General features: G+C 44.1%; 1 protein-coding gene across 3 annotated transcripts in view; it reads left to right on the forward strand.

Moving 5' to 3' along the window:
- The window catches only part of GRIN2B (glutamate ionotropic receptor NMDA type subunit 2B), a 203,290-nt gene that overhangs the window by 111,488 nt on the left and 75,737 nt on the right, over positions 1-16,065 (forward strand). For all 3 annotated transcript variants that reach the window (XM_052669472.1, XM_052669473.1, XM_052669474.1), the window contains one exon: positions 15,474-15,588. In XM_052669472.1, coding sequence (XP_052525432.1) covers positions 15,474-15,588 — 115 coding nt within the window. The remainder of the gene's footprint in view (positions 1-15,473; positions 15,589-16,065) is intronic.

Consider the following 16,065-nt stretch of genomic DNA (forward strand, 5'->3'; position numbering starts at 1 on the left):
GTAGATCACTGGCACCAGATTTTGGGCCACAAGCTCCTGAAAAGTAAAGTGATGATGAAGTCTGGGAGAAAATAATTGTGATTGGTTCCTTTTATTGGTGCATGGTTAATTGTACTTGCAGCGGCAGACTCTGGGGTGAGAACTGTCCCTGCAGGAGAGCAGTGTCCTTTGAGTACTCCCCTTTGCTGAAATCAGAAATTCAGCATGGCTGGAGAGGGGAACTTGTGACTGATTGGAGTCAGTGTCACCTCAGTTACTGGGTCAGAATTAGGGCAGAGAAGGAGTTCTCACAGCTTTCTCCTGCCCACAAGGGATAGTACCTTATCCAGGCTCTGAATTAGACCCTAACTCACTGATAGCGATGACCCTAAACTTCAGCTTATCTAGGCCTATTGCTTTGCTTTCCAACAGCCCTCATACTGTCTTGCAGAATAACATTTATCACCTTATTTCAAGATTTTAAATGAGCCCTGCCTGAGGAAAAACATCCCTCATGATCTCAGTTGTTTGAAGATGGTCCTGGTTGAGCATCTTGACAAGATCTTCTCAGTAAAGACCTGAAAATCAGCACCAAATTAAACTTGATGTACTGATTACTCTCTAAGCATTGCTCATGTTAAAACCTGAAAGCAGGTAACCACTTGCTAACTTTTTCACATTGAACACCTTATTGTGAAAGTTCATAATGGATCATTTTTATTATTTCCTCTCTTTTCCTTCAAAACGCTGATTAGTTTCAGGTCCCATCAACAGTCTAAGTAGGAATTTGGTAAAATGTTGGCATCTTTCACCTTTATGATGAGTTCTTGAAAGCATCAATGATTGCAGTAGGTTAGTTCTAGACACCTAAGAAATTATGGAGTTGAAAAGAGCTGGTCATCTGATTTTTCTTTAATGGGAAAGCTGGGAGGAACACCACCACCATCATCCTTGCTCTTTATCCTAGGTAACGTGACCAGCAGTGAGAATGGATGAGAATTGATCTGGTGGCCTGGGCTCCAGTCTCAATAATAAATGAAGCAGTGCAGATGAATCACTTGGTGATCCAGTGATTGGGCTCTTTGCATGAAGCTTCAGAGCATAGATTTTGCTTCTGCTAAATAGTCATGTAGGATTGTCACTGCAGGATGCCTTATTTCGTCGATGTAGGTGATACGAAGAGATAAATGGTGCTGAGAACGTTCAGATCCTCTGCTCTGAAGGATGTGGAAATACCAAGTTACTGTTATATTAAAAGTTGAAGTACTTCACTGATGTTATACTATCAGTAGTAATCCAAACATATTGCTTAGAAGTATGAAAGTCTCCATCTGGTCTTTGTCCTTTCCTCTGACAAAGTGGAAACTGGTAACTCCTTATTTTATAGCTTTCTGATATGCAATCTTTTCGTCCTTCTCTCCCCACCTTTACAGCAGTCTGTCCTCATACTACTGATTCATTGTGCAATCAGATGGGTTATAGCAGATGCTTCAGGAAAAGGGAATCTTCCTCCACAATTTGCTTAGCCAGTTGTGTGGTTGGAGTAGGAGTCAATTCCTTCCTGCTGTCTGCAGCCGTCTGCAGCCTGAAACGACTCATCCATCCCTTTCAATTCTAGGGGTACAACTATAAATACTAGCAAGGGTTCATAGAAGTTGTTGGTCCTTTTTAAGTTCTTCCTCCAAAATCTGTCTTTAACAGCTTCTTATGGCAGCAGAAGGCTTCTGTTGAAATACAGTGTGTGAAGGGGTGTGAATGCTGATCGTTGATTTCACCAGGCTCCTTGCCCTCTGAGTGCTACAGAAGAGGACTGGATAGCAGTGTTAACTTATGTTAGGGTGATGAGGCACTGGCATAGGCTTCCCAGAGAGCTGTGGGTGCCCCATCTCTGGAAGCTCAAGGACAAGTTAGATGGGGCCCTGAACAGCCTGAGCTGGTGGGTGGTAGCCCTGCCCATTGCAGGGGGATGGAATTGGGTGATCTTCAAAGTCCACTCCAACCCAAGCCATTCAGTGATTTTATAATGTGCTTAATTTCCATTAGCAGAATCTCCTCTTATTCTTATCTGACCACAATGTGCTGACGTCTGTCATGTATTAGAGATGGATGGGGACATTTACTGTACTGGTGAGATAGACTCAGTCAAAAGAGAGATGTCCCTGCTCAAACAGAGACCTGGTGACTTTTAGTCAGACACAGCCTTCCTGCTTTCCTCTGTAGCTAAGTTTGCAGTGAAGTAACATTTCCATCTCCATTTCAGTGATTAGGAGTGACATCCTCTTTCTACAGCCATCTGGGGTGTGAAAACAATGACATTTGTGTGGTCCAGATTGATCTGGAAAGGTGGAAAACAAACCAGTGGCTATCAGAAAAATCACCCCTCTCTACCTTGCTCCTTCCCTCCTGCCCTCGTTGCTTCATTTGCTGATCCATGCTTCCTCCCACTTTTTGACTGGGCCAAATTTGGCTCTGTCTGGCAGAGACAAGGGCATCAGCAGCAGGGCTGGCAGGGACCAGGGAAAGGATGGGGCATGCACGTGATGACTGTCCTGCCCAGCCCCTCCTGGGCCCCCTTCCAAGCCCATTTCTGGGATCTTGACTGACTTTGGCAATTGGCAACGCAAGCAGGTTTCCATGGCAATGTACCAGTGCATCGAACACCCTCCTCAGCGCTCTGCCTCTCTCCCTCCTCACCCCCCTCCCCAACCCTCCTGCTTCTGAAGCCTGTTGCCATGGAAAAGTTATAATCCGCAAAGAATTTCAGCTGCCCTCCCCTCCTTCCCTTCCTCCCGTTCCCCCTCTCCCCTCCCCCCAGTTTCTTTTTTTGGTGCTAAAAGTTTGCTTTTCAATTTTGTATGTGGGTGGAGGAGGCTTCATCTGCATCTTTGGAATCTTGTCCCTGGGCAGGGGGAGGTCTCTGCCTCTGTCTTGGTGAGGTCCTGGAAGGAGGGAAGCTGCAGAAGGCACCTCCAACTGATAGGCGCCCAGTAGAGGTATGGCTTTGGGAAGTGCTTACATTGTGACCATTTTCTTTCAAAGCACTGTATCTTCTGGAATCTGGAGCCTGGATGAATGGTTTTTAAACACCGAAGTCATGCTGGAGTGAAAGGAAGGGGGAAAGATTTAGGAAAGATGCCTCTTCTGGAGGTTGCTTTTTGTGAAAGGATCATAGTGAGCACTGCCAAGAGAAGAGGGTGCAGACAACTCATATGATGCCACAATATGTGCATGGCAAGAGCTGCGGAAATGATGCAGCTCAAAGTACTGAATGAGACCAGGACCAGAGCTCACGTCAGCCCACCTGGCACTCATGCCAATTCCCAAACTATCAGGCTACATCCAGAACTTGGGTGTGAGGTTTTGTGGGTTACTTTTTAATTTACTAAGTTGAGCACCAGTCACAGGTGAATTCATTGAAGCACAAGTCTGAATAAACTCACCTGTATATTTCTGGTACTTGGGTGCTCTGATAGCTTTGTTGCTAGTTGGTTGAATTGAAGGGAGTTGGTGTTAGATGTGGAAATTGACCCTCTGTTGCACCCTGCATGGAAATATTCTGGTCTCATTCCCAACGCACTTGCTGTTTCCATCCATCTGTGCTGTGTTCAGGCTTCCTGCAGTGGGCACTGTGGCTTGGGAACTCCAGATACATGTTGGAAAAGCTTGTTCACAGTATTTCTAGGTGTACAGAGTCCAGGAATTCTCTCGAGTGAAGAAATATTCTTAGGAAATTTCCTAATTTGACACTTCAGGAGAGAGAAAGGAAAGAATTGGGGTAATACAGGCCAAATTTGGCCTATATTGTACTTGTTTCAGACCTCCTCAGAATCTTTGATTGGAGGTGATGTTAGCATTACACCTGGGGCTTCTTTAAACTGACCTTTACCCACAAAAAGAGAAATCATTCGGAATCAAATGCAGCTCTGGAGTAAAATGACATATTTACCTCACAGGGGATGCAGCAGCTGGGGCTGAAGTTGACTCTCTTTCTTGTTTATATATTTTTTTTATGTACAGACAACTACATTCAGACAACCTACTGCAGACACCTAGCCTACGCATTATACTTACCTTTCCCCATTGTTGGTGTTTGTCAGGCATCTGAGTCACTCAGCTGCTCACCTGGCCTCAGATGTCATGGTAGTCAGAGTCTAAATAGGACACACGGAGTAAGTGAGGAGGTATAACCCTGAGTCTTTTTAGACTGTTGGAAAAATTATTGATTTATGAAATCATAAAGTCATAGTGCTGGGTCATTGTAACTCCTTTTGTACGAATTCGGGGAAGGTAATGGATTTTCAGCTGCTGTGGACTGTGGTCTGTCCTGCATAAAGCTAAAAGCTTGATGTATCAGTTGTGCTTTACCTCTTCTCCTGTCAATATGCCTTCACTCTGTTCTAAATTAATGTAATTTTATCAATTGCACTATATGGGGTGTTTTCTCACACTGATGTGGAAAAATCCTGAGTAGTCATGGTGCCATGCTGAACACCTCTCAAGTGGAACCCATCTGTACATTTCATGAAGGTTTCTGAACATCCAGCAGCAGAGAAAAAAATCTTCAGTCCCTACCAACCTGGGCTAGGAGTAGGACCGGTGACCTAGAGGCAAATATTTCCTTTCTTTTTGTGCATTGCAGGTCTCAGGGATGAATCCCAGAAGGTTTTCCAAAACACTACTTTAGAACTTGGAAATGCACTGACCCAACAGTAGACATAGTCACCCTCTGGTTCTTAGCAAGAGTGTGTCTAGCCCCAGACATTACTCTCTTAGCAAAAGGAAGGGAGTGAGGGCATGTACATTTATTTAACAGAGTCTGGACTATAAACTACATCACAAAACACTCTACAAAGTTAATAATACAAAGCGCAAGTCGGATGTGATATAAATGATGTAAATGTGTGAACTCTGAGTAGGACTTTGGCAGTGTTCCCAGCCATGTTCAAAATGTACCCATGATATTTCTATCTCCCATATTGGGAACCCACTACGGACAAGCAGAAAAGACTTAGGTTGAGTTTGTTATCCATATTTATCATACACTTCAGAATAGCATCTTCCTCCCACATTGATCCTTACGGCACTACATATGCACTCAGCTCAAAGCAGGAGGCTTCACGGTTTGACTTTTGGGGTAAGAGTAGAGAATGGTGAGATATACTTGAAGTGTTCACAGTATTCATTGGGCAACCCAAAATAGATGGTGCAAGGGAATATGGACCCTATAGCTGCCCAGGTACAGGCAATAAAAGGGGGCTGAATACTGTCAAGTAATGGAACTTTGGAGCAGAAAGGAGGCATGCATGAGTGTAGGTATCAGACAAAACACTAGAAAGAGATTCTTGGTATTATAGAATTATAGGGGCTGCAGGGGACTTCTAGAGATCATGTAGCCCAACCCCCTGGTAAAGTAGACTCCCTACAGTAGGTTACACAGGAAGGCATCTGGGTGGGTTTTAAATATCCCCAAAGAAGACGACTCCACAACCTCTCTGTGCAGCTTTATCTCCCAGTGTTTAAAAAAGGGATGATATCAGTGGAGGAAAGGGTCAGATAGGTGATGACTGTCACTGTGGTGGGGCTAAGCTCAAGGCTGAGAATTTGCAGTGTAATTTTGAGTTGTGACCTGGGATCTAGGGAGCACCTGGATGGGATGACTTTCAGTGCCTTGCTGGCCCACATTTGGGACCAGAAAGTGCCTGTGGCTCAATGGTCAAGGTGGCTGCAGTGAAGGGAGCAGTGCCCTGGCAGTGGCTGACAAAGCAGGCAGGCATTACAGTACCAATGGGAAGAATATTAGAGATGACAATTTGGGTGGGAAAGCAGTGGCAGAGGGAAGAGTACTGGTGGTGATGAGGATGCTGATTGCACCAACTATTACAGTTGTGTTTCAAGTGCTAAATGCAAGCAAAGATAAGAGTGGCTAATTACAGATATGATTGTGAAGAGGAAGAGGAGTCAGGCTCAAGGAGGAGTGGTGAAATCTGCGATTGTGACACTGCAATGAAGAAGCTGCTGCTCAGCTATGGAGCTATGAGGGGTTTCCAACTCTGCGCTCCAACTCTGGTATTAACTGAAGCTGTATTCTTCCCATGTGCCAGCTTGTGGCTTGCTTGCTTCTCCTTCTGTCTCACTCTTCAATTTCTTTGCTATTGCAGTGTTTTCCCTGTTTGCACATTGTGTGGAGAGAAATGCGTTAATGGCTTTGTGTAAAAATAAGTGGGTAAAAAAAATATATCTTAAATTAGACACTATCCCACAGCTGATATATCTTGTGCCCCTTGTCAGACAAATTCTAGCTGGGAGGTCTCCTGAGGAAGAACAAGGCTTTTCTATTGCTGCAAGGGAAAAAAAAAAATGACAAGGAAGTTTAAAGGAGAGGGAATTAAAAAAAAAAAAAAAAAAAAAAAAAAAAGATCCTAATTGTTCTGAGACCTTCTTCAGCCTAAGGAAGGGTTAATACTTTAAATGCAATGTAATTTCAGTGGCACTAAAGAACATGTTTCCATGGAAACATCAACCCACAGAGGGAGAGAAAAAGAGAGAGAAGGGAGCTGAGTGGAGAACAGCTCCTCTGGCAAGGGAGGAATAGCAGAATTTGTCACTCCCCCCCACACACACAATCGCTGACAGGGGTGATTGTTTGTTTGTTTGTTTTATTCAGTTCCCCTTTGGAGATGTGATGACAAAGGGAGAAAGCGATAGGGTGCCATCTTGTCTGAACAGCTCCAGACATGGAAAATCCAGTTGCACTTTTTAGACCGAGTGGCCTTACAGGCAGTAACTCTGCTCATGCAAATGCCACAGATCAACTCTTCTCAGGGAAAATTTCTTCACTGTGAGCATGGAGAAACACTGAAAGAGAAACACTCCCTAGGGAGGTGTTTGATGCCCCATGCCTGATAGTGCTCAAGAGCCATTTGGACAATGCCCTCAGCATCATGCTTTGACTTCTGGCTAGCCCTGAAGAGGTCAGGCAGTCAGATACGATGGTTTTTGTAGGTCATTTCCAAACAAACTATTCTGGTATTTCTCATATATACTGCAAATACTGTGGATGCTTTCAACACTTGATAAAAATTGAATAACCCCAAAAATCACTTGTGGTTTCTTAGTGGGTTGAAAAAGTTAAGTTAGCCTGCTGTTTCAAAGGGTATAATAAATGGATTTATTTCAGCCTCACCAGTTATTTTAGCCTTGTTGGCTTCTGGCAGAAGTGAGGGGACTTTTCTGACAGATTTGAGGATTTTTCTGCAAGCAAAGATATACTGAGAGCTCTAGAGGAAAGTTGATGTGCTCACGTGTTTGCTGGTCTTGATTTCTGGGATACAAACTGGAATGAGCTCTGGATAAATACAGAAATATTCCTCTGGTTAACTCTCATGACATGAGGCTCCTTCAGACAACAAAAGAGTCTGTTGAGATTTGTGTCCGTTTGGTCGTTTGTTTTAAGCTATTGTCTATGATCATGTGGATCAAAGATGATTCAGAAAAGTAAGGTTGTTGTCTGAGGTTTCAAATTCAGTGCACGGGACCAGTAGTTGAACTGGCATATATTTTTAAGGTTGTGCAGATTGAGAAAGCTCAAAAACATCATTCTGGGTAAAAAATCATTGAGCCTTGTTTGACTTTTGTTCCATGATGGCTTGCCCTACCAGTGTTTGCATGACTGTGCACTAAGACAGATAAACAGATCTGAAGGAAAGCGCTTAACCTTTCAGTGTTTGCCTGCTCCTACTGGTATGGCTTCCATCAGCGACCTGTTAGGTGGATACCAAGACATAATTATGACCTACTGTCAGCTGTTCTGACAAATGTAATTTTCTATGCTTTTACTGCACTGTGTAAATCAACCGCAGCAGATTTTTAGTCCTTTCTGACAGGAGAAATACCTTTGAGTATTTTCTTCAAAGTGGTATGTTATCCATTCTTGATGAAAAAGAAAAAGTAGGAAAATGTGAAAAGTGGAAATAATGAATGCCATCAGTGATTTGCAGGAATTTATTAATTTGGCAAAGCTTTCTGGCTTTATACAACATTGGTCAGAATGTTTAGTTTTTATTTTCCCAGTCACTGTAACAATTCTGACCTTACAGCTATTTTCTATTATCTATTTTATATTACTTAAAGGTTTGGTGAGTCAATTCGGAAGCATATATATTTTTATCAAAGCTTTTTGGTTAAAAACACTTTCTGAGAATAGGTTGATTTCCTATGAGATTTATGGATATTTTCAGCTTTAACCAGAATATATTCTTAATACACTTTTCCTTGTTTCAGTTTTATTTCCAGTGAGGCCAGAGGTGTAGAGGTATATTCTCAAGCTATTCGGGACTGTGTCATTTTGCCAGCAAAATTGATAGTTTTTGAAAAAAAATTGCAAATCGAATATTTTGGGTTTAAAATGAAATCATTTGACACGGAAATCCTATTTGCTCTCTCTTGTGACTAGGAGCATGAGAACTTGTTCCTATTTCTCCTTTAAACCTGAACAGGCTGAATCTCTAGTGATATCCCTTCTTCTTGCTGAGGTAATGCCAGTCCTTGCAGGACTTCTACAGAGTTGCACATTATATGTATTTTCACTGGGACTCTTGTCCACAAAAGAAAGGGCAGAAGGTATGAGAGCACAACCATGCCAGAAGCTTCATTTTCTGTTCTATGTCATTACATTTTTCAGATCTTATGGTTCTGACTTTCTGAAAAAATGTTGATCTCTTCACGAGAAAACGTTGTTGCTAAATTCTCATCCCTCTTTCCCATTTGTCAAAATAGGTTAGTTAGGATGTGTATGAGAGAAATTTGGCTGTAGTGTGATTTTCAAGATAGTGTTGGGACTGACATAGCAAACAGGAGGGAAATGAGTATTTGTCCATAAATGGATCATTCTAATCCATTTCCTGTAAGTGACCTCCATTTCCTTTAAGTGACCTACCACTTACAGGATAACCTTAGTACTGTCGGCAGCACCCCTGCAAAGGAGTGTGATAATGCCCCTGGACCTGGAGGACATCACCTCTTTCTCCCTTTCTGTCAAAGGCAGTGACTGCAGGGGGTGAAAATTAAATGGAAGATCAAGTCCTAGGTGGTATTTGGTACTTGGCAAAAAATGTTATTTTGGAAACTCTGAAGCTTACAAGAGACATGGGACATACTGCCTCTCATCTAAGTATCATTATCATTTCTGTTCCCCATTCAGGGGTAATCCTGATGGCTAGCTAGCTGTGTGTGCTGCAAAATCTTGTGATGCAGTGCTTGTATTTCCTCTTAGCATTTTTGGAAGAAGGGCTGGGGACTGCACAGACTGTGGAAAATGAACCTGTCTTCAGGAATGGCCCCGACTCATTAGAATCAAGAAGTGCATGTAGGAAAATGTCCCTGCCACTGTTCTGGTTCCCTGTACACTCTAAGGATAGATACATAATCAGTTCCGAGTAACTGTCAGCTTAGAATCTTTCTAAGGTGATAAATTCATGATAGGAAATCAAGGAGATGGGAAGGAAAGTGTAAGTGCCGTTTATTTTATTATTAAGAAAGGGAGGGTTGGAAAAAGGTTCATCCTTCTGCTGTATATGGGAACTGTCACTGTGAAGGAACTGCTGGGAAGGCTCGCCTCACGTGTATATTGTCTTCAGAACAACTTTGCAGAATATGATGGAGAAACAGCAAAGACAGATCAGAATAAATTTATCTTCCACCAGAAATAGATTTTTCACAGGTCAGGACCAAACATTAAGAAGATTCAACATTCTTAGAGGTGAGAGGCCAGAACCTCAGCAGATCAGACAGCATCACTCCATCAATGTCAGTTGGTATTTATTCCAGACCAGCATGTGTCCTCTTGTCTTTTAAAAAGGTGTGGGCATCAGGGAGAAACCGAATTAATCTCTTATATCTTTGTTATCTTGTAGCCTGAGCAATATTTCCTAATCTAGATGCTCTCCTAACCTCTTTGCTTAATGAAAACAATCTTGAGCTTTGAGTATTTCTCTCAGCCTGTGGTCAGATTGGTTCCCAGTGGTACAATATGGCTGCAGCCTAAACAGATTTTCTGGTGTGGGACAATTACACAATTTGGAATTTGTTTGCTCTCGTTTCTACACTTATTTTCATTCTTCCATGCATCTCCTCAGAGTCAGTGATAACACTGACAGTAAGGGAAAAAGAAGTAAATGAAGAATGGGATGCTGTTTCTTTAAGTTTTAGTTTTTCTGTGTCTGCTTCTATTTTTTTGTCTATTTTGATTTGATTTTGTTTTTCATAATTGCGGAAAGAACCGAGTCCATGCCCCTTATTATGTTAGATCAGCTGCTTTCGTGCCCTTTGCGTGGAATCTTTTCACTGTAAATCATACCTGACATTGGCCAGATGTTTCAGGGACGCAGCCAGATGTGCTAGATTTTCTCAGCTTCATGAGCCATCAGCACCACAGTGGCAGGAGCAGTGCAGGGGATGGAGCCCTTCAAGGGCTCACTCAGGGTCGGTACCAGCAGTGGGGAAGTTTGATCCAAGGCCCACACAGAGCCTATTCTCATCTTTTGCCCAGAGAGCTGTGGGTGCCCCATCCCTGGAAGCTCAAGGCCAGGTTGGATGGGGCCCTGGGCAGCCTGAGCTGGTGGGCGGCAGCCTTGCCCAGGGTAGCAGAGTAGAACTGGATGGGCTTTGAAGTGCCATCCAACCCAAACCATTCTGTGATTTTATGATCTTTTGGGGAATGAGAAATTGTATTTGATGTCCCCTGCAGCCTGTCTTATCTGGAGGGACCTCATGTCCTCACAGTTGGGTCTGGATGGATGTGTGCATGTATTGGCTATCCTCTGAGGCAGAGGCAGGCACAGAAATGTCGGCAACAGTATAGAGAAATAATATCTGTATTATTTTAAGCTTCCCATGGGTTTGGAGAATGGAGGTTTACATCAGAAGTTGAAGGGATCAACTGCAGTTTTCTCATTAAAAAAAGCGTACACTATTTCAGTCTCTCAAATGAAAGAAACTATTAACAGCAGTTAGTGCTGGTTCTACCTCTTTTTGTCAATCACTTGCCGCCTGAAGGTCAAAACTCCCATTTTTAGATAGCGACAGTGGTCCTAAGCGCCCCTTCCCCTGTCCTTTGAGTCCACTCACTCTTCCGTCTGCCCATCCTGGTCCAGCAGCTGGCATGCGGGAGGGAAGGGAGCTGCAGCAGGGAGTTGCACCAGAGCTGTGTGCACTAAACTGCACGTGTAACGTGGCTGGAACTGCAGGCAGCCGTGCTGGGATGCAGCAATGCAGCATTCTTGTGTGAAGCAGAGCTGGGAGAGCAACTGTGCCTGCAGCCTGCAGCTCTGGCCAGTGGCTATGTAATCCCATCTGTCAGGGAACACAGAGGCTACTTTACTGTGCAAAGTTGGGGAGTAAAGGCACTGCTTCCCCTCACTGCCATTACACTGCTGAACTGGCCTCAGTATTTTGTATTATGCTGAGTTTCCAGGAGGCTGATGATAGACTGCGTCCCCTCCCCTAACCCTGCACCAAATACCTTTTACCTTGCAAATCCTTCCAGGCAGAGATATCCCATCGCCTTTCCTCCCTACACTCCGCCCGCACCCCATTTCTCCTTTCCTACCTTGCTTTTGTGCTGGGCTGCAGAGATGACCCCCTGATGTGGATGGCAAAGAGGCTGCTTTATTTGTACAGCCTGTCTTACTGGGGGAGGCAGTTGGTGTTGGGATAATCAGACCGCTTGTCGCATTGGAGTATAACAAGCATTGACAGGGCACAGGGGAGTGCCTGTGTGTGTTTGTGCACGTGTGATGCAGGGCGAGCTGAGGATGGAGCTAGCACTCTGACCAGATTTTCCCACCCGTTCTATAGCTGCAGGAGGAACTGATTCCCAGCAGGACACTGGAGGCAGAAGTCAGAGCGGTTCGTGCTGATTTTAAACACATCCCTTTCAGAGCTGTCTTTAGGGCAGACTAAAATTCAGCTGACACCCTCTCTTCCTCTCCCCACAGCCCCTCAGCCTGCCGCATTTGCTTCTCCAGGCTTTCCCCACCACTAGCTGAAACTATTTAAAATGTCATCATCTCTCTGCTGGTCCTAAATTTGCCATCTGATGTGGTTTTAATGCTCTATTTCCTATGCCAACCAGCCTTGGAAACACTCACCATTAGCTTGCAGGGCTGGCAGCTTCATCTCTAGGATGAGTGATGTTACCCAGTGGTCAGGGAGCCATGTCTCCTGGACCTGACTTGCTCTGTGCCCAAGAATGTGTTCCATTCTGCTTTGTTCCTGCCTGCGTGCCCTGTGGTACAGGTGAAGAATGACTGTTTTCTCCGTGTCATCTGCATCTTGCACCCACATGGCTTCGTTTGGACGTTGCAACCGCTGTATCTGTGCTGGGCCACAGACTCTCCCATGCCTACGACAAGCAGCTCCAGAAACACCCACGTAAGCAAAAATCTTTGCTGAAAGGTGATTCTAGCAAATGAAATTAATTAAAATGATCTTGCTCTCTTTCTCTCTCCATATTGGAGTTACATACACCAGGGAAATCATGTATCAAGCCCTCACTGCATCTTTCAGGCACAGCGTCATCTTGTGTTACCTCACCCACATACAGCTCGCTGCCCTCATGCTGCCCCTGTTGCACATATGCAGGAAGCCTCTCAGCCCCTTGGTTGCTCATCTGGGGACTGATTTTCCTCTGGCCAGAGTGGGCAGTGATGGTATACATGCTGGTATACTGGTGGCAGAGGCCTACCCCAGTGTGGTGGGACTTGTGAGCCACTGGAATGTGGGAAAAGCTGCAGAGGGAGCTGCTTCTTTTTTTCTTTTCTTTTTTTTTTTTTTTTTTTTTGCACACTTCCTGCACACTTTTGTAAACATGTTACTAAAGGGTTACAGAGAGAACCCTCTGAAGAGTTATTGTGCCAATTTTGGAGACTAATTTCAGTCATTAAGGTGCGAAGTGAGGGATTTTAGTGCTGCTTTAAGTGTAAATCTCAAGGCAACTCTAAGGATCGGAGTCACTGATGATTCCTCCTTGATTATTATTAGCAGTTCTAATCTTTCTGGTAGAAAACGAACAGAAATTACACCCTCTTGTGTTGTATCTCTTACTGATTTATGTGATCTCCTCTTGTTAGGCTGTGCAAGGGAGATTCACACAATGGCATCATTCTCGGGTGGGAGGGGAAAGAGGACCGAGAATCACCTAATATCACTATTTGTTTAATTAGACACTGACACTGTTTTCTAAATACTGACATGTAAAGCTGCAACTCCCATCAGGCTACTGGGGTACTCATCTTCGTGGAGCCTTGCTTTGTAATTTCTCTGAGACCCAGCACATAGAGGTCATGAAAGGGATATAGCTGTAATCTCAGAATCACGGTCTTCTGAGTTAGAAGGGATCTTTAAAGGCCATCTGATCCAACTTCCTGCAGTGAACAGGGACACCTACAGCTAGATCAGGATGCTCAGAGTCTGGTCACAGACTGAAAGGTCTTTATCACTGTCAGAGCATTTCATAGGTCAGGTAGGCCACAAATGCCCGTGGTGGTCTGTGCTGTGCGTTCCTCTCTACCAAAGCAATGCAAACAGCTGGGGATGGAAAGCAAGAAGACCATGGGATGTTTTACATTAAGACACAGTTATGTGGCTGAGATTTTTCAAGCAACTGATGATTTGGAGTTCCCTCAGTTTTTGGGTTCTGGATGAGTCTGACTGTCAGAAAACAGCAAGTAGTCTGCTCTTGAAAATAGGCCTGTTGCAATGTTTCCCACTGGGCTTCTGTAGGGCTGTGTTTTCCACACTGTGTATGTCTTCTGGAGGTCACAACATAGAGCAAGCATGGAATTTCCTTTAGAATTAATTGCCAATTACATTTGATTTGGGAAATTAGTGGATGAGTTTTGTTGACAATTAAACTTAAGAAAAAAATTTCTGGGAAATGGAAGAAGCTAAAATTGTGACCTGCTTTTCCATTTGAAAAATTTTGCCTACTACCTATACTTTTGTTAAATTAGTATGGAGTTCTCTGTGGGAAAGTGTGAACCTCTTGAAAGGACAGGAATTTGTTTTGTATTTTTGATTTGATTGTTTTTCCCTTGAAATTGGTTCAAATTAAGTTCAAAGGGACAAACTGAAGCTGAGTATTAGGAAATATTTGCTAGCGTCATGGGTGTAATAGAGCAGAAGAGCCTCTTGTGACTGTAATGGAAATGTTACTTGTGTAATTTACAGGAGAATGGGTGAAGCAGAGGCAGGCAGTGTCCTGGGGCTGCCCTGCAGGCAGCTCAGTCACCTCTGCCTCTCCCATGATGTGATGCTACTGGTGCTAGAGCAGGTGTACAAAGGCAAAACCTACTTTATGAAACAGGACTGTGAACTAAAGTGAAACATATGAACAGGGGAAACTGTCAGAGTGCCATGGAGATGCCTTGTAAGCCACTGAACTGTGAAATGTGTATTTGCCTTCCCCCCAGTGTCATTCTGGATGGTCTGACAGTTAAGAAAACAACAGATCTGATTCCCTTTTACAGCAACACCATTTCGACATGCTCTCGCAATGCAGAAATGCCTGGAAATGAGTGTAGTTGTAATCTCGGTCCACTTAAAGGTCTTCCCCACTGCCGGCTGAGTGAAGAGGCCTGAGGATAAATGAGACTGAAGCCTGGACTGTTTAATAGTCCATTTGTACAGCTGACATGAGATGGCCCAAAGCGGGATGCCTCACACAGCAGCGACAGAGCCCTTCCAGACAAAGGGAATCGTTAATGTTGGCTGCAGGGATCCACAGGATTGGTCAACCTATAGTGTGATCTTGCTGGGTACATGGCATGGCTCTGTCCTAGTGAAAAGGACTTCCACTGGGGTATCTGAGCACCCTCTGACCCTGTTCCTAAGCTGCTTCTGAGGATCGCTTTGGGCCCTGTAGGGCATGCTAACTCTAATAGGAACAGGGTATCTCACAGGTGCACTGTTCATTCCTCTGTTCCCTGCAGCTTCCTTTGTTGCTGCCTGGATATTTGGGCAGGGAGGGGCTGTATCCACTGCTTCACGTGTGAATCACTACTGTCCTCAAATGAAATGCAAAATCCCCCTTGGAGAGTGAGCAAAATGTAGGCTGTGGACCATGTTTACACAGCTAATTGCTATGGATTTCTTTGCCCTGTGTGCAAAGAAGAAATCAAAGACTGTGGGCACACGTACACTTGTCACTTGCTTTCAGGAATTTGGTGAGACCTAACATGGGACATCACTTCTGTACTCAAGTTCTAAATGTGGACAAGTGCAGTACCGTGTCTGATTGCCCCAGTTCCTGGACTGTTTGTACTGTTTCTACCACCCACTTCCTTTCAGATTTTCCTTTGCTGTCCCCAGATTAACAACAGTTGTTCGTAGTGTACTTCTGTCACCCTGGCACAAATTGCAGAGGGGGAGGCAGGCTCTCCTTTCAGGTTCAGTTCCCAAGCATTAATGTTGATCTTGCTCTTTTCTCTCTCCAACAGGTACCTGATTAACGTCACCTTCGAAGGCAGGAATTTGTCATTCAGTGAGGACGGATACCAGATGCATCCCAAGCTGGTGATCATCCTTCTGACCAAGGAGAGGAAGTGGGAGAGGGTAGGACATGTTTGGTAATTCTCAAGCTTTGTCAGGCAGGAGGAGGATGGAAGAAGGCTCTGAGCAAGTTATCCCCCTACCTTTTCTTACTTATGAAGAGTTGGCAATCTCATTCTTTCATCCTGGGCCACTGGTATCTCCAGTACCCAAGCTGCTGTCATCTCCATGCAGGATGCCATTACATTCTTCCATTAGCATGCATAAAAAATTCATCAACTTCCTTTCTTTCACCTCTGGACATAAATTTTCCTGTCTTTCAGAGAAGAGATCTCCTTTGTGCCATGAGTTTCAGTGGCACAGATGGAAAATACTTATCTGCATGGCTTGGAGGCTGTGGAGTTCTCTATGATAACTAGCTGTGATTGAACCACAGTCTCACTTAGTAATAAGCCACTGTTAACTGTTCTTGATATATCTGGCCACTGTCACTTGCTTGTGTATGAGGTAGGATGTGTACATGAGATCATTTGAAGTTGC

This window comes from Tympanuchus pallidicinctus, unplaced genomic scaffold (assembly GCF_026119805.1).
Source record: "Tympanuchus pallidicinctus isolate F22 unplaced genomic scaffold, pur_lepc_1.0 scaffold8, whole genome shotgun sequence".
In the NCBI taxonomy this organism is placed as follows: domain Eukaryota; kingdom Metazoa; phylum Chordata; class Aves; order Galliformes; family Phasianidae; genus Tympanuchus; species Tympanuchus pallidicinctus.